This window comes from Homarus americanus, unplaced genomic scaffold (genome assembly GCF_018991925.1).
Source record: "Homarus americanus isolate GMGI-L3 unplaced genomic scaffold, GMGI_Hamer_2.0 scaffold9190, whole genome shotgun sequence".
Taxonomy (NCBI): domain Eukaryota; kingdom Metazoa; phylum Arthropoda; class Malacostraca; order Decapoda; family Nephropidae; genus Homarus; species Homarus americanus.
In genome coordinates this window covers 16,902-40,697 of record NW_024746469.1, presented here as the reverse complement: position 1 = coordinate 40,697, position 23,796 = coordinate 16,902, and the positions used below count along the sequence as shown (strand labels likewise).

The 23,796-nt window shown below is 46.8% G+C and overlaps 1 protein-coding gene across 1 annotated transcript in view; it reads right to left on the bottom strand.

Moving 5' to 3' along the window:
* Nucleotides 1-454: 454 nt before the first annotated feature.
* Nucleotides 455-23,796, bottom strand: part of LOC121879249 (nuclear pore complex protein Nup160-like) — a gene marked incomplete at its 3' end in the record, with an annotated part of 31,668 nt that continues 8,326 nt past the window's right edge. Inside the window, exons 3-11 of the mRNA XM_042385845.1 lie at nucleotides 16,727-16,928; nucleotides 16,071-16,255; nucleotides 10,062-10,219; nucleotides 8,483-8,557; nucleotides 4,957-5,148; nucleotides 4,128-4,319; nucleotides 1,856-1,924; nucleotides 1,076-1,774; nucleotides 455-999 (exon numbers count right to left, since the gene is read on the bottom strand). Of these exons, the coding sequence (XP_042241779.1) occupies nucleotides 455-999; nucleotides 1,076-1,774; nucleotides 1,856-1,924; nucleotides 4,128-4,319; nucleotides 4,957-5,148; nucleotides 8,483-8,557; nucleotides 10,062-10,219; nucleotides 16,071-16,255; nucleotides 16,727-16,890 (2,279 nt within the window). The remainder of the gene's footprint in view (nucleotides 1,000-1,075; nucleotides 1,775-1,855; nucleotides 1,925-4,127; nucleotides 4,320-4,956; nucleotides 5,149-8,482; nucleotides 8,558-10,061; nucleotides 10,220-16,070; nucleotides 16,256-16,726; nucleotides 16,929-23,796) is intronic.

Genomic DNA, 23,796 nt, shown 5'->3' with positions numbered 1-23,796 from the left:
TTAGGTCCTGTACTGTACTGTGTTGTGCCCTGTACTGTACTGTGTTGTGCCCTGTACTGTACTGTGTTGTGCCCTGTACTGTACAGTGTTGAGCCTGTACTGTACTGTGTTGTGCCCTGTACTGTACTGTGTTGTGTTGTGTCCTGTACTGTACTGTGTTGAGCCCTGTACTGTACTGTGTTGAGCCCCTGTACTGTACTGTGTTGTGCCCTGTACTGTACTGTGTTAGTTGTGTCCTGTACTGTACTGTGCTGTGCTGTGTTTTGCCCTGTGCTGTGTTGTGCCCCTGTACTGTACTGTGTAGTTCTGTCTTGCAGCAGGCTACTACTATTCACTAAGACACTATCCCAACAGTACAGTCTCGCAAATCAAGTGCTGTGACACCCATACTGTCTGTAGGTCTTAACTGTGTTACTTAATGACTGTTCATCATGCAATCTAATGACACACTTACTTCCTGTCATGAAGAGATACGATCAGTTGACGGAGACAGTTGCGCTTGCGGTGTTGGTCTGGGCAGGCGAGGAGGGCGGTGAAGGCTTCATCATGGTGGTTCAGCTCCAGGTGATGTTTGAAGACCACCGAGTACAGAGCAGACATGGACGGGTGGTTGGAGGAGCTGGCCACTCCCTCCTGAGCCACCTGCAGGGCCAGAGCCGGCTGTCCGCTCTGCTCCAGAAGACGGATCACGCGAAGGCAGTACATTACACGGAGCTGATCCGGGAGGGTCTCTTGTCCTCCTCCTGCCACTTTTACGCCCAGGAAGTCTTCGGTGACAACTCCCTCGAGGGCTGCCAACAGGAGACGGGCGGCCTTGGTAGCCTCTCCTTGGTTGAGAAGTGCTACACCCAACAAGAACTTCCTGGAGCAGCTGTTCCACCTACACCAAGGTTGTAGAAGTCTTACATATTCCTGTACAGCTCCATGTTGTCCCCCCCACACCAGCCACTCCACCAACACCAAGCAACGGCTGATGGGCTGCCAGTTGGGCAACCGCTGCTGCCAGTGGCATCAAGAGCCGCCCAGCCGAGTCCGGGTAGCCAGTGCCGGTGCTGTCGCCTAATGAAGGTCTGACTAGTCCGTGCCTGATCCCTCCGCTGCTCAGAAAAAAGAGCTGTAAACAGTGGCAGGACGACCTGCCAGAACCACCCCCGCCGTCACTGAGAGACAGCGCGGCAAATTGACGCCCTGCTTCTAGCGGCCTGAGGTTGATGGCAGCAGTCGTGGAACGCAGGAGAGCAAAATACGCCTGAGTGAGGAGAGCAGTGGCAAGAGCGTAGAACGCAACTGAGCGGCAGCCTGGGGTGAGGCGACACTGGTGACCCAAATGAAGTGCCACCTGCTGCAGGAGCAACAAGTCTCGGCACAGCTCCAACCTCACTTTTGCCACCTGGGAGACCACGGCGCTGATGACGGCCGCCCCCAAGACGTCCGGACAGAGCACCGGCCAGGCTTCCCGCCATGAAGAGATTCCATTTTCTAAGGTAAGAGCATCAGGCATACCCATGTCCAATTGCAGGGCATGAAGATAAGCCACAAGCCCAGCCACCAAGCCAGACACACTGGCCAGCTGCTGCCCTAAGGTGGTTGAGAGAGTTGCACTGTCGGCCAAGAGTGAAGCGGTGATGGAAGCTCCAACTTGGTCTGGTGGCTGCAGATGGTGAAGGTCAAGAGTAAATGCAGCAGCCACTTCCAGGGGCAGCATCTGCCGCATTCCACGCAGCGGCTTGGCCAGCGCCACGACGGCGGCGCCACCCGGGCGTTTTCGCCAGCACTCCGGCCCAGGGCGGCCACGCTGAGGCTCTCGAGGCCAACGCCACCACTCCAGAGCGCCCATCGGCAGCACCTACCTTACGACAGCCTTCCTACCACACCAACCAGGCGATCTCCTCCCCACCAACAACACCACTGGCTTGTGTCCAACCTGTAACACAATAATACTGTAGAAGTGTTTAACCTGGGTATGGTGATGATGGTGATGATGATGGTTGTGGTGGTGGTGATGATGGTTGTGGTGGTGGTGATGATGATGGTTGTGGTGATGATGGTGGGGTGATGATGATGGTGATGATGATGGTGGTGGTGGTGATGATGGTGGTGGTGGTGGTGGTGGTGATGATGATGATGGTGGTGGTGGTGGTGATGATGGTTGTGGTGGTGGTGATGATGGTTGTGGTGGTGGTGATGATGATGATGGTTGTGGTGATGGTGGGTGGATGATGGTGGTATGATGATGGGGATGATGAAGATGATGGTGGTGATGATGGTGTGATTGATGAGGATGATGGTGGTGATGATGGTGGTGGAAGGTGGTGGTGTGGTGGTGGTGGGTGGTGGTGATGATGATGATGATGGTGGTGGTGGTGGTGATGGTGATGATGGTGATGATGATGGGTGGTGGTGGTGATGATTGGTGGTGGTGATGATGATGGTGGTGGTATATGATGGGTGATGATGTGGTGGTGGTGTGATGATGATGGTGATGATGATGATGGTGGTGGTGATGATGGTGGTGGTGATGATGGAGGATGATGGTGGTGGTGATGATGGTGGTGGTATGATGATGGGATGGTGGTGGTGGTGATGGTGGTGATGGTGGTGGTGGTGATGATGGTGGTGGGGTGATGATGGTGATGAGGGTGATGATGATGGTGGTGATGATGAAGATGGTGGTGATGATGAAGATGGTGGTGATGATGATGGTGGTGGTGGTGTGGATGATGTGATGATGGTGGTGGTGATGATGGTGGGGTGATGGTGGTGATGATGATGAAGGTGATGGTGGTTGATGGTGGTGGTGATGATGGTGGTGATGGATGGTGAAGGATGATGGTGGTGATGGTGATGATGGTGGTGATGGTGGGTGGGTGATGGGTGGGGTGGTGGTTGGTGATGGTGGTGATGGTGATGATGGTGGTGGTGATGATGGTGGATGATGGTGGATGGATGGTGGTGATGGTGTGATGATGGTAGAGATGGATGGTGGTATAGATGATGGTGGTGATGATGGTGATGGTGGTGGATGGTGGTGGTGATGATGGTGATGATGGTGGTGGTGTGATGGTGGTGATGATGGTGGTGATGGAGGATGGATGATGATGATGATGATGATGATGTAGTGATGGTGGGTGATGGTAGGGAGGTGGTGTGGTGATGATGGTGGTGGTGGATGATGGTGGTGGTGATGGTGATGGTGGTGGTGATGATGATGGTGGTGGTGATGGTGGTGGTGATGATGGTGGTGATGGTGTGGTGGTGATGATGGTGGTGGATGATGTGATGAGATGGTGATGATGATGATGATGATGGTGGTGATGGTGGTGATGATGATGATGGTGGTGGTTGTGGTGTTCCAGCCCTTAACAATTAGTATTATATAAATATGGGCTAAGGACATCCATTCATTATATACATTCCGTCACCCAGACTATTGAGCATACAGCTACATAGCATTTGTTCTGTCACACCAGGACAGCACACATAAACATTTGTTGTTTCACACAGATTCAGGTTACAACCCATAAATATATATCCCCAGACCACCGTGAGAGTAGGCCTGTGGAGTGTAGCCTCTATCTCTGTGTTGGCATATAGAGTACATACCTCCTGCAGACACAGAGAGGTTCGCCTAGTTCACAGCCAGACAATCGCACCAAAGAGACGCAAGCAGCATATTTGAATATCTCTCAAATATAAGCTATTTAAGCTAATAGCTAATGCTCAGCAACAAACAATTTGATCCAATATAACTAGAAAATCAATGTGTTTTACATTAAACCAAGGAACCACAAATGAAGATAACAGAACCTGTGTACACTTGTGTATACTAAGCTAAGATAATTACAAAGTGTACCCAGGGCGTGGGACTTAACGATTCAACCATCAAAATAAGGTGACACGCCCTGAGATTACCTATTATCTCACCCAGCTTCATCAAAAACCAGCGACTACTCTACACTCATTCAGGCAAGTGTTAACAAGTGAGATCGTTTGATATCAAAACCTGGCCCAAACAATGGTGGTGGTGGCGATGATGATGATGATGATGATGATGATGATGATGATGATGATGATGATGATGATGATGATGATGTTGGTGGCGATGATGGTGGTGGGATGAGACATACCTGGTGGTACTGGAGTGTGTGGGAGTAAAATGTGGCCCAAGCTTCCAGTGTCATCTGTGAGACTTCCTCCTCCGAGAGGTTGGAGGCAAGGCGAGCCTCCACCTGGTCCCTGAGTGCTGCCTCCACCTCCTCCTTTAGTCTCCACATAACCCTGTCACCCACACTGGAGAAGTCTACACTGCGACGGTAGATCTGTGAAAAAAGGAGACAGTGTAAACAAGGGAGACTGATGGCCACCGTCCCTACAGCTAACTTCCACTGATGATGGCCACCGTCCCTACAGCTAACTTCCACTGATGATGGCCACCGGCCCCTACAGCTAACTTCCACTGATGATGGCCACCGTCCCTACAGCTAACTTCCACTGATGATGGCCACCGTCCCTACAGCTAACTTCCACTGATGATGACCACCGTCCCTACAGCTAACTTCCACTGATGATGACCACCATCCCTACAGCTAACTTCCACTGATGATGGCCACCGTCCCTACAGCTAACATCCACTGATGATGGCCACCGTCCTTACAGCTAACTTCCACTGATGATGACCACCATCCCTACAGCTAACTTCCACTGATGATGGCCACCGTCCCTACAGCTAACTTCCACTGATGATGGCCACCGTCCCTACAGCTAACTTCCACTGATGATGACCACCGTCCCTACAGCTAACTTCCACTGATGATGACCACCGTCCCTACAGCTAACTTCCACTGATGATGGCCACCGTCCCTACAGCTAACTTCCACTGATAATGGCTACACACACCATTCTCTCTCTCTCTCACACACTCACACCTTCAGCCTGGTCAAGTCCCCATCTACTCACCCCTAAAGCTTTACGAAGAGTGTGGGCAGAGAATCTATTAGGCATGAAGAGCTCTCGTAAGTAGACCTCCCGAGGGTCCAGAAATGGGTCTGTGAGGGGGACTTCCTTCTCTGGGGGCGACTCCAACACAACTGAAGAGAAGCCAGGGGGATCCTTCGACTCCTCTACACTGTTGACTGGGGCGTACAGCAGCTGGAAAACAAAAAACAAGATGTATCGTCATGCATACAAGTTTGCCTCTGAAGAATATTACATGTCGCTAATGGCTGCAACAGTGCATAGAGAACTTATGTACAGTTGCCTTCACTCCTGTATTTGCCTTTTTGCATTACCAATCCTCTATCCCTGTAGTGTGAATTCAAAGCATTTACTAGTGAGCAGGAGGGAGAGGGGAGGAGTGTATCATGGTATGTGTCTTTCTGTGGGAAGGAGACAATACTGGCGGGGTTTCCTCAGCCAAGAGTCATCGTCTAGCGTTAACCAGATGAAAATATTGAAGTTACAAAAGGATGAGAGGGGGATGAATACGTGTTCTAAGTAAGGTGTTCCTTTGCATGAGGGAGCACTTATGAGCAAATATATTAAGGATAAGTTTGACTCTATATCCTGTAGAAGCAGCCAAGTTTTGTTTAACCCCTTAGCTACAAGATGGAACTTTCCCAGCTGAATAAAATCATCTAGTGGTAGCCAGATTAAAATATTAAAAGTTGCATCTCCATAAAGTTTTGTCATTGTTTTCCTGCATACCTGCACAGTAGTTATTTGAATACAGTGATATCTCCGGTCGGCAGAACATTCGGTGCAAAGCAATCCCCGGAATGAGAGATTTCTGAGAAACGAGACGACTCTCTCAAGGCCGGAAAAATATCACCCATTCCGGAATTTTCCGGTTTCCGAAAAAAATTTCTCGGAATTTTCGAAAAATGCGCCCCTCAGAAAACTGTTCCAAAATCCAGAATTTTCCGGACAATTCCGGCTTTGGGAACGATCTTCCGGGAAAATTTCAATTCCAGCTATCAGAGAGTTTCCAGTTTGAGGGATTACAGCTAAAGGAGATATTACTGGATAAGGTTTGGTTCTATATTTATTAATGCCTTATTTTTGAGAATACAGTGGTCCCTCGGTTAACAAGCACAATTCGTTCCAGAAGGTTGCTCGTTAACCGAAAAATTTGTTAACCGAAACCATTGTTTCAATGGGTTTTTGGGTAATTGGTTCCAGCTCACCGAAAATTACATACAAACTAAAAATAAATGCAGTAAAGTACACTTACTCTGAGGTGTGCATGTAGAAGGCTCCTGGTTGATGATGATGGGAATTAGAATGGGGGTGGAGGAGAAGGGAAAAGAGAAGGCATTGGGGTGGAAGAGAAGTCACCCCATGGCGCCATTTCACCCATAAAATTTTAGTTCTCTTGGTGTACAGTCGGCCTTTAACATACGCGGGTTTAGCATACACGGATTTGCAAATACGCGGATTGCCCCACCGGAGGAATATTCTGTACATTGAAGTAATTGAAGCACATTCAACTCGCGCGCGGCACCAAACACGGGACACCGCCCGCTCCCGCAACCTCACACACAACGCATAGCTCTCCCTCACTCAGTCAGTCTCGCTGTAACCACGCTTGTGTTGACATCAGCATTGTAGTTGCAAAAATATTACATTTCTGTGAATGTATTATATTAAGCACAGTATGAATAGAATATCACTAATATAAGAGTATTTTAACCAAAAACTACTAAAAAAACGAGTAACATATCTTGAACATCGGAAGGTTAGGTAAAGTCTTTTGTTTTCATGTAGCTTATCCTAATTTACATTTAAATACATTACGTTTCAGCAAAACTACTATTTATTTCTGAGAATATGGAAATGTAATATTTTGCTGAAATGATGTACGTATTACAGTGGAAAGTGACGAAAGCAATGACTCGCTTTCTTTCGTTCAAAAGATGTTACCGTAATCGCTTTTCGAATGGTTTTCAGTTAAAAAATGTTGCATTACAATAATATTCCATCCTAATTCACTTGTGATGCAACCGTTTTTTTAACTGAAAACCATTCGAAAAGCGATTACGGTAACACCTTTTTTTTACGAAAGAAAGCGAAAGTCATTGTTTTTGTCACTATTTTATCCCACTTTCCACTGTAATACGTACGTAATTTCAGCAAAAATATTACATTTCCGTGAATGTATTATATCAAGCACAGTATGAATAGAATATCATTGTAATATAACAGTATTTTAACCGAAAACTATTAAAAAAACGAGTAACATCTCTTGAACATCGGAAGGTTAGGTAAAGTCTCTTGTTTTCGTCATGTATTTTATCCTATTTTACATTGAAATACATCACGTTTCAGCAAAACTACTATTTATTTCTGAGAATATATTTATTCAGGCGCAGTTTAGGTAAAATATACATGTGCTGTAACATTTTTTTAATTTAAAACGATTCGAAAAACACGTACCCTCTAGCCCTGTTCAAGGAGAAGACTGAGAGGAGCTGTTTGGTGCTTAAGACGATGACAAGGAAAATGATTTTGATGGATTTTAATGAAAATATTCAGAAAGACCCTGGCACTGTCAAGGAAAGTGGCTGCTGAAGGCTTCCGGGACATGGCAGAGGACGAGATTAGGGAGCTAATTGAAGAGCACGACACTGAGCTGACCGAGGAGGATCTACAGGAGTTAGTAGACTCAGGCAAGGAAGAGGAAGAGGAAGCGAAATGGAAAGAGGATGAGGAAGAGCACCAAGAAATAACGTTGGAGAAGTTGGGGGAGATGACCAGGATGTTTGAGGCACTGAAAAACCTGGCCTATAGTATGGACCCCTCCATGGTGCGTGCCCTGAAATTCATGCGAGGGATGGATGATGCTGTTGTTCCATACAAAAACATCATGGAAGAAATGAAAAGAAAGAGACGACAACTCCCCATCACCATGTTCTTTGATCACTGAAGGAGAGATTTAACACCATCAATCACTGGCGGCAGTGAGGAAGCAGCTGAATCCACCGTCGCCCCCACTTCACCACCTGTTATGGAATTGAGTGACGACGAGCCCGATGACCCCCGTCCTGTCGCCGAGGATAGGAACTGTACAGTAAAGTGAAATTTTTATCTTTTTTTTTAATAGCTTTTCTCGCCATGTTTTTTGTTTGTAAAAATGCACAGCACAATACAGTTTAGTACTGTACATAGGTAGTGGAGGTGCAGTTATTCACAAAACATTTGTGTTTGTTGTCGGCAGTAGTGACGGTGAGGAGGTGGAGGAGGCAGAGGAGGGAGCGGAGGGAGCGAGTTGGGAGGAGTGGTGACCTTGGACGCAGGAGCAGTGAAGAATCTTATGGAAGGTAATTCGTTAACCGAGGCGCTCGTTAACCGAGGGATCACTGTACATGTACATACTGAATTGTACAGTTATAGTGTGTGATGGCAGCTGCCAATTATTGTTTGACATATGACCCATTACTAGTACAGCCTCTACCTGTTGTAACAACTACCCTACACAGACACTCACCTGTGTCTCGTTGTTGGCATCTGTCCACAACGTCCAGATGTACGACGACGTGAGGCTGAAGTCAACCAAGTCGTACTGAGGAAGAAAACAAAACCTAATCAACAAACTGCTGCACTCTTGATCATCTAGGGAAGATTATTGAAATACTTTCAACACTTGTTGAGGTGACTTGTTGCAGCATTACTTCATGACACCTCAGCCATGGTAATATTATCCACTCTGTACCTGTATGTTTCTGGCTAAATAAACTGTTTATTATCAATATTTGTGTGTCCCACTACCTGGTGAAGTACACACACACTACCTGGTGAAGTACACACACTACCTGGTGAAGTACACACTACCTGGTGAGTACACACTACCTGGTGAAGTGCACACTACCTGGTGAAGTACACACTACCTGGTGAAGTACACACACACTACCTGAGTGAAGTTCACACTACCTGGTGAAGTGCACACACTACCCTGGTGAAGTTCACACTACCTGGTGAAGTGCACACTACCTGGTGAGTACACACTACCTGGTGAAGTACACACTACCTGGTGAAGTACACACTACCTGGTGGAAGTACACACTACCTGGTGAAGTACACACACTACCTGGTGAGTACACACACTACCTGGTGAAGTACACACTGCCTGGTGGGGAGTACACACACTACCTGGTGAAGTACACACTACCTGGTGAAAAATTACACACTACCTGGTGATACACACCTACCTGGTGAAGTACACTACCTGGTGAAGTACACACACTACCTGGTGAAGTACACACACACTACCTGGTGAAGTACACTACCTGGTGAAGTACACACTACCTGGTGAAGTACACACTACCTGGTGAAGTACACACTACCTGGTGAAATTACACACTACCTGGTGAAATACACACACACTACCTGGTGAAGTACACACACTACCTGGTAAGTACACACACTACCTGGTGAAGTACACACTACCTGGTGAAGTACACACTACCTGGTGAAGTACACACTACCTGGTGAAGTACACACTACCTGAGTGAAATTACACACTACCTGGTGAAGTGCACACTACCTGGTGAAGTACACACACTACCTGGTGGAAGTACACACTACCTGGTGAAGTACACACTACCTGGTGAAGTACACACTACTGGTGAAGTACACACACTGGTGAAGTACACACACTACCTGTTGAAATTACACACTACCTGGTGAGTACACACTACCTGGTGAAATTACACACACTACCTGGTGAAGTACACACTACCTGGTGAAATACACACTACCTGTTAAATGCACACACTACCTGTTGAAGTACACACACTACCTGGTGAAATGCACACACTACCTGGTGAAGTACACACTACCTGGTGAAGTACACACACTACCTGGTGAAGTTCACACTACCTGGTGAAGTACACACACTACCTGGTGAAGTACACACTACCTGGTGAAGTACACACTACCTGGTGAAGTACACACTACCTGGTGAAGTACACACACTACCTGGTGAAGTACACACTACCTGGTGAAGTACACACACACTACCTGGTGAAGTACACACACTACCTGGTGAAGTACACACTCGTACTCACCTGAGGAGGGTAGAGAGTCTTCACATGGGTGAGTGTAACTTGGCCCAGGTTGACTGTTGGCTGGTACACGACCAGCAGGTGTTTCTCAGTAAAGTTGAGGAACACACCCAGGACGGTGCTCTCTCCTTGACCATGACTGCGTATCTGGTGACGCTGAGCTGAGGACCAGACACACACTCGTTAGTCTCAAATACAGGTTCATTATTATCATACAATATTATCTACTGCAAAACAACTTTGAAACACAACACAACTTAGAAACACTACACTTTACTACAACTTCCTGTACTACTTTGCTGTCACTTGGAATCGAGTATGACGATCACCTAGGTATGATACAATGATATGAGTTATTAACCCTTAAACCCCAGGTGACGTTCATGAACGCTCTTTATTTTTGTGACATGTTTTGACTGTCCAGGTGGGAGGGAATACTTTGTAAGAGATATTGGTGTACTTGACAACTCAACCAGGATGTATTTGTCTCAAGACTCAGGGCTCATGGTCAGTGACCCGTCAGACACTGTGATAGATGCACGTCCTTAGACCTCTCTTATGACCCACCTCACTCCTCCACACCCAAGTGAAGGCATTTGCTTGACAGTTGTGCTGTTCATCAAGAGTTGTTTGATTTGAGTGGTACTGATAGAGTATTGAGTGAGGAAGACAATGATGGGGAAGAAACAGAACCCAGATGATGTAGAGACGGTGAGGACAGTGTTAGGCCTGCAGACTGGTGCTCCCTCCCCACCAGCCACGACACAGAGATGCGGTGACCTGGTGCAGCAGCAGCAGCGTCTTTCTGGCGCTGGCACTTGTCTGCCTTGGTATGCAGTCGGGCTAACTCGAAAATATTGACACCTTCTTGTGTGGTCTTTATGGCACTTTTAGTTGTCCGCAAGAATAACGTTTACTATTCGTTAGGTGACTGTAAAGTAGCTGTTTTAACAGTCTACTGTCACCCATGCGGGTAACATGGCCATTCCAACATATGTGTTCATGGACAACGGTAGCCTAGATGCTCCTACAGTTGGTGTCAGCAAGAATACTGGCATTTGTTCTCTTGTCTTCCCAGCAAACTCGGAGGATGGATCGTAGACAACGTTGGTGAAAGTTTTCAAGTGCCTTGAGGTGCCTCCTGTATGCGACCACAGTTAGATACATGTACACAGGTACGGAGTCTGCCAAAGGCATGAGATGCACATCTGATATGATTTTGAATATCTTCATCAATGTCCACAATGGCGAACAGGTGGGAGCCGAGATACTAAAAGTGGGTAAAATTAGAGGGTAGTACCGTTAAGCTGGATGAATGGTGGAAGTGTGGCTAAACCAAGGGCAGTCTGAAAGAGAATCTGAGTATTGCATACATTCACCTCAAGGCTGAAGTGTGCACCTGCGTATGTGTTCAGGATCTCCTGTATATAGCGATCAGCGTGAGCGACGAGAGTAAGGTCGTCTGCATACTGAGGTTCCATGATGGAAGATGCTGACACTTTTGGTCTTGCCTGGAGTCGTCTTATGTTGAAAAGTCCATCCCACCGGCCACTTTGGCACTGGCACGAGTAAGGAAGGCAGCCAAGAAAATGGAAAAGAGAGTTGGTGACAGTACACATCCGTGTTTTACCCCCGTTTGGATGGGGAAGAACTCAGACTGGGTGCCATTGTACAGGACACTGTACCTTACCTGTATCTGGTGGGCAGCAAAGATGATGTCAGTGGTGCCACGTGATGGTCCAAAACCACATTGAGATTCTGGGAGGAAGTTTTCCGCCTCTGGTAGTAGTCATGTTTAGGAGGACTTGGGCAATAATCTTGCCAGCTCCGGAGAGCAGCGAGATCCCACAGCAGTTGCCACAGTCTGACCGGTCTCCCTTGTTCTTATAAATATTGACGATGGAGGCGTCTTTAAGAGCTTGGGGGGTTTCCTCCTTTTCCCATATATTCTCCAGGAGAGAGTGGAGACGGCTGGTAAGCAGAGGTCCTCCTGCTTTATGCACCTCGGCTGGGATTCCATCAGGCCCTGAGGCTTTGTTATTTTTCATCTGTTTGGTGGCAGTAGCTACCTCATCCAGGGATGGAGGATAGCTGAGGTGGGTCAGCAAATGTTAGTGTTGTTCCCAGCACTGATGGATGCCTTCTTCGTCTTTAATTAAGGAGTTACCATCAGATGTGCGGGGGCGGGCCTGCCAGGGTAGTTGGGGCATACATCATTTTAGTGGAAATGAAAAATTCACGCATCTTGAGCCGATTTGCAAGATTTTGCGTTTCACGTGCTTTATCTTTAAACCAGTCATTCCTTAGATTGCAAATTTCAAGCTGGGCTGCCACTTTCTTCTGGTGGAAGGCATCAGCTTTGATCTGAGACTGAGGGTTGTTCTGCCAGTCAGTTACAGCAGCACATTTATCATCGACGATGTCATGGGTTGCGTTAGGCTTACCCACGCAACCAACTCCAAAGTTTGTTTTACTAGAGATGAGGGACCCGGCGAGGCATAACTGGGACATGTATTTTCCATTAGTGGTATGTTAGCCAGCCTTTAGGGGGAGGAGCAGTAGACAGTGTTGTACTGTTCATCGCTTCACACTCAAAACCTCATTTTAAGTAGTATTCCCTTGGCCATGGGTTAGTTAAGACGCCGTTCCCATCCTCTCTCTCCTGAAAGGGAGCGGGACACCACACAGAGTCCTCCACCGCCACTCCGTCCTGTGGACCGTCGTCGTCACGAGACTAAGTGTGTTAACCTAGGTTGTTATCCCCGTGGAAATATCACGTGTGGAAGCCTGGTTGAAACGAGAGCAATCCAGGCTGGTCTATTGCACCTAAATGGTTAATTCAAGTCACGCTTATCAGTTCTCCTTGCCGCGACAACCGTCTACAGTGACTTTCAGTGACGCGAGACTATGTGTGGTAACCCAAGAGTACTTTTTGTTGTTATTCCCCGTGAAAGAAGTTCTTGTGATGAAACCTGGTTGCAACAAAAGCAATCCAGCCTGACAGTATATGTATCACTTGAAGAATTAAGGCTCTGTTAAGTCATACCCAGAGTAGAGTAATCACATGTGTCCCCAAGTTGAAAATTCTCTTTTAGAGGATTAATTTTATTACAGAGTGAACGTTTGTGATTCATATATCCATGCAAATTGTAAATCATTGTATGGAAGCTTGACAAATAAATGTAAGTTCAATTATCTGCCCATATCTGTGATCCTATCTTATTATTACTAAAGGTAATGACTGATTGGTTATGACAAAGTATAACCAATAACTTAGATGGATGTTGAAAATTAATGGAATTCATTAAATCATCATTTATCAAGTATAAATCACGGAATGTCGAGTGGTGGAGTGAACTTCTACGTAGATACGCCATGATCTCCTGTAAGTAACCAGTGTGAAGGTGTCGAACTCTACGGTAAGTAATAAGAAACACAACATATTATAATATAACCCACTCATGCTGCCACCGATTCACCCAGACCAGTACACTGATTTGTTTGTTATTTTGTCAAACCAGTCCTGGTGTACTGTTTCCTTCTGGCCAAGAGTACCAGTCCTGGTGTACTGTTTCCTTCTGGCCAAGAGTACCAGTCCTGGTGTACTGTTTCCTTCTGGCCAAGAGTACCAGTCCTGGTGTACTGTTTCCTTCTGGCCAAGAGTACCAGTCCTGGTGTACTGTTTCCTTCTGGCCAAGAGTACCAGTCCTGGTGTACTGTTTCCTTCTGGCCAAGAGTACCAGTCCTGGTGTACTGTTTCCTTCTGGCCAAGAGTACCAGTCCTGGTGTACTGTTTCCTTCTGGCCAAGAGTACCAGTTCTGGTGTACTGTTTCCTTCTGGCCAAGAGTACCAGTCCTGGTGTACTGTTTCCTTCTGGCCAAGAGTACCAGTCCTGGTGTACTGTTTCCTTCTGGCCAAGAGTACCAGTCCTGGTGTACTGTTTCCTTCTGGCCAAGAGTACCAGTCCTGATGTAGTGTTTCCTTCTGGCCAAGAGTACCAGTCCTGGTGTACTGTTTCCTTCTGGCCAAGAGTACCAGTCCTGGTGTAGTGTTTCCTTCTGGCCAAGAGTACCAGTCCTTGTGTACTGTTTCCTTCTGGCCAAGAGTCTCGCTGCAGGTTTTTGTTTGTCATGACAGTGTCGCAGATACCCCATGTAGGACATGGATTTAGGTTGTTTATTGTTATTCTGGAGGCCTGTTGCCTTCCCTGTTTTGGGGCGACGTGAAAGGAGAGTTTGGCTCTGATGAGCCGATGATCAGTGTCACAGTGGTGTGAGCCACGCATGGCTCGGGTGATGAGGACACCTCGGCGATCTCTCGCTGACAATGATGTAATCAATGAGATGTCAGCGTTTGGATCGTGGGTGTTGCCACGAACCCTTGAACTTGTCGGCCTGCCTAAATAAGGTCTTGGTGATAATGAGGTTGTGTGCAGCATACTTGCTGAGGAGGAGAAGGCCATTGGGATTACACTTCCCGAGTCCATTTCTCCCTATGGTTCCCTGCCAAATGTCAGCATCTCTGCCAACTCTGGCACTGAAGTCACCAAGGAGCACAACCTTATCTTCTCTAGGGATAGAGGTTAGCACTCTGTCAAGGTCGGCATAAAAGGCCTCCTTGATGTTATCCTCCGCATCCAGTGTTGGGACGTATGCACTGATGAGGAAGGCATGACGCGAGTGACTCGGTTGGACTCAGATCATCATGTGCCGTTCGTTGATCCCAACAGGCATATAAGTTAGCCTGAGTAGGATGGATTGGCGGATAGCAAAGCCAGCTCCATAAATGCAGTTTCTCTCCACAGCAGCCTTACCCTTCCAGAAGAAGGTGTAGCCAGACCCCCGTTCTGTGAGTTGGTCCTCAGAAGAAGGTGTAGCCAGACCCCGTTCTGTGAGTTGGTCATCATCTGGGAGCCGGGACTCATTAATGGCTGCTATGTCTATGTTTACCTAGCCAGCTCTTTTGCCACAAGGGCAGCTCTTCTTTCAGGACGCTCATTTGTGCCAGTATCCAGAAGGGTCATGACATTCCATGCAGTGACCATAAGAGGTTGTATAGTTTATTTTTCATTGGATCTCTTGTGATATTTTTGAATGCATTAGGATGACTTTATTGGGTGCAGTTGCCCAGTCAAGTGAGTTGTAAGCACACTACTGTATGCTTTTCTAGCCCCCTCCCCATGTGGGGTGAGCAGAGTGGCTCCTCGAAAGGGCAGCTCAGTCGCACAGACAGAATCTGCTTGCACTGCTGCCTAGATCCCAGTGCATAAACGACCATCTTATCTGTGCCGCCCATGTGCAGAGTTGTGACTAGAGAATCACGGCAGTCATCTCTGCCCGTCCCAGTCGCCACTCGTCCAGCGCCATAGGACTTTTGGGGTAAAGGGGTTTTGGTGATGATGAGAGGTATGATGAGCTGGATGATGGCTGCGCGTGAGTTGATTTATGTGGTGAGGCAGGAGAGCAGGCTGCAACCACACATCTTTTCCTGATCCAGTGGTGCAGGTTGCTGCAATGACTGGGGAGAGAGAGTTACAAAGGACTGTCGATCGCCCAGTTTGTTGGGTTTCATCTTAATAGCCTGTCTTTCTTGCATTGCCTTCATCCACCGGTCTAGTCGTTGGGTTTCCATGGTGGTCACCTCTTCCGCCTATACTGCCATTGGGGTCTTGCTGGAGATCTGTAAGCATGTCTGCCTGATGTTGGGCTCTACCGCAGATTTTTCGTTCGTGGTTTACTCCCGTCGCCTTATACCTGCCAAGGTTAATCCACAAGGCAGCGGGGCAATGGTTGGTAGATGCCAGGACGTGTCCACATGCCGGTGGGCCTATGTGCCATCCTTCTGGGGCCCACTGGTGCTCCAAGATCCCCTGCTGGTCTAGCTTTGGTTCACGAGCCACCTAATTACTGTGTGTTGCCATGAGGAGGCACAGCAGGAGTCTTGATGGCAGAGAGGCTGTGTACTGTACTGTACTACACTACACAATAAAGCACTACACTACACAGTCTCACCTCCAGGGTTTAACTTGCGTCCAGCCTCAGCTGTGTTCTCCAGAGTATCGTGGGCCAGGACACACTGGAGGCGGGAGCACGACCAGGCCCTCACCTTACCGTCGCGACACACACCCACGGCCACCACGTCTCCTGCCAGTTCCTTGATCACCAGACTGGTCACTGTCTCACACCCTTCCATGCCTCTGTTGGGGAACAATATATTGTAATGCCTTTATCATTACACCTTCTATCTCCTCATCAACCAACTTACTACCCAACCACAACCACCAATATCCATCCATCCATCAACCAACATAAGAACCAACCATAATAAGCAATATCCCCCAACCACGAGTGGAGTGAACACAAGAGTTAAGTATTGAGCACATTACTGTATTTATAAGAATACAATAACTGTACAAAGAAACAGTGTCACTCTGGATGCAAATACTTTAGAAATTATTTATGAATACCATTGGTTATAAGACTAACTTTTTATAACAATATGTAGTTCAACATTCACATTTCATTATTGGGTCAGATGTACTGTTAAGAAAATGTTTTTGTTCAGACCCACACAGTTCACTCTCTTGTACACTATAAGTACTGTACTGACAAGCTGCTGCAGCCAATGAGAGGGTAAAGGACGCACACACACACACTCTTGTACAAACCTAAACATTCCCGGGACAAAGCCGGTGAAGAGTCTGTTCATCAAGGAGGCGTTTTTGATGATCTCGGTAAACACCGAATACGGCTGATCTATCATCTTGACCACCAGCAGTGTTCCTCCTGTCTGACCCAACACAAACACAGCATCTCCTCCCTCTCCCTCCATAAGGTGTGTCCCTGCTGTGTGCGGGAGACCTTCACCTGCTGACAACAAACACCTTTTATAAGGGACAGTGACGGTTTCAGAATTTCTATATAGGATAGGCTTAGGGGCGGCAATCTGGCTGGAAGGGGGGGGCCTGGGACGTGTCTTGAAGCAGTGTTTACAGAACAGGCACAACATTTTTACTTAGATTGTATGTTTACAGATCAATAAATATGGCAACGTTTTCTAAAGATACTTTTAATTACACAACACGAAACTGAGAAAATAATTGTCCATAGCAAAGAATAAGAATAATAACTATATCAAATATTATCTGCATGCAGGACATCAAAAGGTAATGGTGTTTAAGTTGGCCAATAAAATGTAAGGATAATGTAACACATAGCAAGAACTAACTTAATTCCTTCTACAAATTAAGTTATGACATCATCAGGCTGAGAATTTAAAACAGCTACTCTGGTAAAAAAACAAACTGGGGTGGCTATAGGGGAGCTGGAGCCCCCTCAAGCCACCTCTTGGTACTGCCACTGATAAGGGAGAACAGAACAACACTACTTGTACCTAAACAAACACTAGCACAACGTGTGATTAAAGCTCTCACAAGGAGCTGGTACTTGATCAGGAGGGAGTGTGTGTTACCTGCTGCTGCTGTACTGTTTAAGATGGATCAGGAGAGTGTGTGTGTGTTACCTGCTGCTGCTGTACTGTTTAAGATGGATCAGGAGAGAGTGTGTGTGTGTGTTACCTGCTGCTGCTGTACTGTTTAAGATGGATCAGGAGAGAGTGTGTGTGTTACCTGCTGCCATGCTGTACTGTTTAAGATGGATCAGAGAGAGAGGTAAGTACCTGCTGGCTGCTGTACTGTTTAAGATGGATCAGAGAGAGAGTGTGTGTGTGTGTGTTACCTGCTGCTGCTGTACTGTTTACATGGATCAGGAGAGAGTGTGTGTGTGCTGCTGTACTGTTTAAGATGGATCAGGAGAGAGTGTGTGTGTGTGTTACCTGCTGCTGCTGTACTGTTTAAGATGGATCAGGGAGAGAGTGTGTGTGTGTTACCTGTTAGCTGCTGTGTACTGTTTAAGATGGACTAGAGAGAGTGTGTGTGTTACCTGCTGCTGTACTGTTTAAGATGGATCAGAGAGTGTGTGTGTGTGTGTTACCTGCTGCTGCTGTACTGTTTAAGATGGACTCAGGAGTGTGTGTGTGTGTGTTACCTGCTGCTGCTGTACTGTTTACATGGACTATCAGAGAGTGTGTGTGTGTTACCTTAAGCTGCTGTTGTAATTGTTTAAGATGCATCAGGAGAGTGTGTGTGTTACCTGCTGCTGCTGTACTGTTTAAGATGGACTGTGAGAGAGTGTGTGTGTGTGTTACCTGCTGCTGCTGCAAAATTGTTTAAGATGGATCAGAGAGAGTGTGTGTGTGTGTTAACCTGCTGTGCTGTACTGTTTAAGATGGATCAGGAGAGAGTGTGTGTGTGTTACCTGCCAAGGCTAAAAATGTTTAAGATGGATCAGGAGAGAGTGTGTGTGTGTGTTACCTGCTGCTGCTTGTAATTGTTTGCATGGATCAGGAGAGAGTGTGTGTGTTACCTGCTGCTGCTAAAATTGTTTAAGATGGACTCAGGAGAGTGTGTGTGTGTGTTACCTGCTGCTGCTGTAACAATTGTTTAAGATGGATCAGGAGGAGAGTGTGTGTGTGTGTGTTACCTGCTGCTGTACTGTTTAAGATGGATCAGGAGAGTGTGTGTGTGTGTTACCTGCTGCTGCTGTAATTGCTTAAGATGGATCAGAGAGTGTGTGTGTGTGTTACCTGCTGCTGCTGTACTGTTTAAGATGGATCAGAGAGTGTGTGTGTGTTACCTGCTGCTGCTGTGTACTGTTTAAGATGGATCAGGAGAGTGTGTAAAAGTTAAATTGCAATTTTAGATGGATCAGAGAGAGGCGGTGTGTTACCTGCTGCTGCTGTACTGTTTAAGATGGATCAGGAGAGAGTGTGGGTGTGTGCTACCTGCTGCTGCTGTACTGTTTAAGATGGATCAGAGAGAGTGTGTGTATACCTGCTGCTGTACTGTTTAAGATGGATCAGGAGAGTGTGTGTGTGTTACCTGCTGCTGCTGTACTGTTTAAGATGGATCAGGAGAGAGTGTGTGTGTGTGTTACCTGCTGCTGCTGTACTGTTTAAGTGATGGACTGTGAGAGTGTGTGCTGCCTGCTGCTGCTGTACTGTTTAAGATGGATCAGAGAGAGTGTATGTGGTGTTACCTGCTGCTGCTACTGTTTAAGATGCATCAGGAGAGAGTGTGTGTGTGTTACCTGCTGCTGCTGTACTGTTTAAGATGCATCAGGAGAGAGTGTGTGTGTAAGCACCTGCTGCCGTTGTACTGTTTAAGATGCACTAGGAGAGAGTGTGTGTGTGTTAATCGCTGTACCTTGTTTAAGATGGATCAGGAGAGAGTGTGTGTGTGTGTGTGTTACCTGCTGCTGCTGTACTGTTTAAGATGCATCAGAGAGAGTGTGTGTGTGTGTTACCTGCTGCTGCTGTACTGTTTAAGATGGATCAGGAGAGAGTGTGTGTGTGTGTTACCTGCTGCTGCTGTACTGTTTAAGATGGATCAGAGAGAGTGTGTGTGTGTGTGTTACCTGCTGCTGCTGCTGTACTGTTTAAGATGCATCAGGAGAGAGTGTGTGTGTGTTACCTGCTGCTGCTGTAATTGTTTAAGATGGATCAGGAGAGAGTGTGTGTGTTACCTGCTGCCAAGGTACTGTTTAAGATGGATCAGGAGAGAGTGTGTGTGTTACCTGCTGCTGCTGTAATTGTTACATGGATCAGGAGAGTGTGTGTGTGTGTGTTACCTGGGCTGCTGCTGTATTATTGTTTAAGATGCATCAGAGAGAGTGTGTGTGTGTTACCTGGGCTGCTGCTGTACTGTTTAAGATGGATCAGGAGAGAGTGTGTGTGTGTTACCTGCTGCTGCTGTAATTGTTTAAGATGGACTGTGAGAGTGTGTGTGTTACCTGCTGCTGCTGTACTGTTTAAGATGGATCAGGAGAGGTGTGTGTGTTACCTGCCGCTGCTGTACTGTTTAAGATGGATCAGGAGGAGTGTGTGTGTTACCCAGTTGCTGCTGTACTGTTTATGGATCAGAGAGAGTGTGTGTGTGTTACCTGGGTTGCTGCTAAAATTGTTTAAGATGGATCAGGAGAGAGTGTGTGTGTGTTACCTGCTGCTGCTGTACTGTTTAAGATGATCAGGGAGAGAGTGTGTGTGTGTTACCTGCTGCTGCTGTACTGTTTAAGATGGATCAGGAGAGAGTGTGTGTGTGTTACCTGCTGCTGCTGTACTGTTTAAGATGGATCAGAGAGTGTGTGTGTGTGTGTGTGTTACCTGTTGCTGCTGTAATGCCTTTAAGATGGATCAGGAGAGAGTGTGTGTGTGTTACCTGCCGCTGCTGTACTGTTTAAGATGGATCTGAGAGAGTGTGTGTGTGTTACCTGCTGCGGCTAAAAATTTCGTTTAAGATGGATCAGGGAGAGTGTGTGTGTGTGTGTTACCTGCTGCTGCTGTACTGTTTAAGATGGATCAGGGAGAGAGTGTGTGTGTAAGCACCTGCTGCTGCTGTACTGTTTAAGATTACTGTTTAAGATGGATCAGGAGAGAGTGTGTGTGTGTGTTACCTGCTGCTGCTGTAATTGTTTAAGATGGATCAGGAGAGTGTGTAAACGGTTGCTGCTGTACTGCTTAAGATGCATCAGAGAGAGTGTGTGTGTTTTCACTCAGTTGCTGCTGTACTGTTTAAGATGGATCAGGAGAGAGTGTGTGTGTTACCTGCTGCTGCTGTACTGTTTAAGATGCATCAGGAGAGAGTGTGTGTGTGTGTTACCTGCTGCTGTAATTCCAGCTAAGATGCATCAGGAGAGGTGTGTGTGTGTGTTACCTGCTGCTGCTGTACTGTTTAAGATGGATCAGGAGAGAGTGTGTAAGTACCTGGCTGCTGCTGTACTGTTTAAGATGGATCAGGAGAGAGTGTGTGTGTGTGTTACCTGCTGCTGCTGTACTGTTTAAGATGCATCAGGAGAGAGTGTGTGTGTGTAGCAATTCGCTGCTGCTGTGTAATTGTTTAAGATGGATCAGGAGTGTGTGTGTGTGTTACCTGCTGCTGTTGTACTGTTTAAGATGCATCAGGAGAGAGTGTGTGTGTGTGTTACCTGCTGCTGCTGTACTGTTTAAGATGGATCAGGAGAGAGTGTGTGTGTGTGTGTTCTGCTGCTGCTGTACTGTTTAAGATGGACTGTGAGGAGAGTGTGTGTGTGTTACCTGCTGCTGCTGTACTGTTTAAGATGGATCAGGAGAGTGTGTGTGTGTGTGTTACCTGCTGCTGTACTGTTTAAGATGGATCAGGAGAGTGTGTGTGTGTTACCTGCTGCTGCTGTACTGTTTAAGATGCATCAGGAGAGTGTGTGTGTGTGTTACCTGCTGCTGCTGTACTGTTTAAGATGGATCAGGAGAGAGAGTGTGTGTGTGTTACCCAATGCTGTACTGTTTAAGATGGATCAGGAGAGAGTGTGTGTGTGTTACCCAGCTGCTGCTGTGTACTGTTAAAGATGGATCAGGAGAGAGTGTGTGTGTGTTACCTGTTGCTGCTGTACTGTTTAAGATGCATCAGGAGAGTGTGTGTGTGTGTTACCTGCTGCTGCTGTACTGTTTAAGATGCATCAGAGAGTGTGTGTGTGTGTTACCTGCTGCTGCTGTAATTGTTTAAGATGCATCAGGAGAGAGTGTGTGTGTGTTAACTGCTGCTGCTGTACTGTTTAAGATGGACTGTGAGAGTGTGTGTGTGTGTTGCCTGCTGCTGCTGTACTGTTTAAGATGGATCAGGAGAGATGTGTGTGTGTTACCTGCTGCTGCTGTACTGTTTAAGATGGACTCTAGAGAGAGTGTGTGTGTGTGGTTACCTAAGTTGCTGCTAAAATTGTTTAAGAGATGGATCAGAGAGTGTGTGTGTGTTACCTGGGTTGCCAAGGTACTGGTTTAAGATGCATCAGAGAGATGTGTGTGTAAGCTACCTGCTGCCAGTTGTACTGTTTAAGATGGATCAGAGAGAGTGTGTGTGTGTGTTACCTGCTGCTGCTGTACTGTTTAAGATGGTGGATCAGGAGAGAGTGTGTGTGTGTTACCTGCTGCTGTTGTACTGTTTAAGATGCATCAGGAGAGTGTGTGTGTGTGTACACCTGCTGCTGCTGTACTGTTTAAGATGGATCAGGAGAGAGGTGTGTTACCTGCTGCTGCTGTACTGTTTAAGATGGATCAGGAGAGTGTGTGTGTTACCTGCTGTTGCCACGTTTAAGATGGATCAGGAGAGAGTGTGTGTGTGTTACCTGCTGCTGCTGTACTGTTTAAGATGGATCAGGAGAGAGTGTGTGTGTGTTACCTGCTGCTGCTGTACTGTTTAAGATGGATCAGAGAGTGTGTGTGTTGCCTGCTGCTGCTGTACTGTTTAAGATGGATCAGGAGAGAGTGTGTGTGTGTTACCTGCTGCTGCCAAAATTGTTTAAGATGCATCAGGAGAGTGTGTGTGTGTTACCTGCTGCTGCTGTACTGTTTAAGATGCATCAGGAGAGGAGTGTGTGTGTTACCTGCTGCTGCTAAAATTGTTTAAGATGGATCAGGAGAGAGTGTGTGCGTGTTACCTGCTGCTGCTGTAATTGTTTAAGATGCATCAGGAGAGAGTGTGCGTGTGTTACCTGCTGCTGCTGCTGTAATTAAGCCAAGATGGATCAGGAGAGAGTGTGTAAAGCTACCTGCTGCTGCTGTACTGTTTAAGATGCACTCAGGAGAGAGTGTGTGTGTGTTACCTGCTGCTGCTGTACTGTTTAAGATGGACTGTGAGAGAGTGTGTGTGCTACCTGCTGCTGCCACTGCCTACATGGATCAGGAGAGAGTGTGTGTGTTACCTGCTGCTGCTGTATTGTTTAAGATGCATCAGAGAGAGTGTGTGTGTTACCTGCTGCTGTACTGTTTAAGATGCACCAGGAGAGAGTGTGTGTGTGTTACCCAGTTACAATGTTTTAAGAGAACAGGAGAGAGAGTGTGTGTGTGTTACCTGTTGCTGCTGTACTGTTGAAGATGCATCAGGAGGAGAGTGTGTGTGTTTACCTGCTGCTGTACCTCGTTTAAGATGCATCAGGAGAGATGTGTGTGTGTTACCTGCTGCTGTTTAAGATGGATCAGGAGAGAGGTGTGTGTTACCTGCCGTTGCTGTAATTGTCAAGATGACCAGGAGAGAGTGTGTGTGTTACCTGCTGCTGCTGTACTGTTTAAGATGGATCAGGAGAGAGTGTGTGTGTGTTACCTGCTGCTGCTGTAATTGTTTAAGATGGATCAGAGAGAGTGTGTGTGTTACCCATGGTAAATTCTGCTTTAAGATGGATCTCAGAGAGAGTGTGTGTGTGTGTGTTACCTGCTGCTGTAATTGTTTAAGATGGATCAGAGAGAGTGTGTGTGTTACCTGCTGCTGTACTGTTTAAGATGGACTGTGAGAGAAGCGGTGTGTTACCTGCTGCTGCTGTACTGTTTAAGATGCATCAGGAGAGAGTGTGTGTGTGTGTTACCTGCTGCTGCTGTAATTGCTTAAGATGGATCAGGAGAGAGCGTGTGTGTGTGTTGCCTGCTGCTGCTGTACTGTTTAAGATGCATCAGAGAGAGTGTGTGTGTGTGTTACCTGCTGCTGCTGTGTACTGTTTAAGATGGATCAGGAGAGAGTGTGTGTGTGTGTGTTACCTGCTGGCTGCTGTAATTGTTTAAGATGCATCAGGAGAGAGTGTGTGTGTGTTACCTGCTGCTGCTGTACTGTTTAAGATGGATCAGAGAGAGTGTGTGTGTGTTACCTCCGCTGCTGCTGTACTG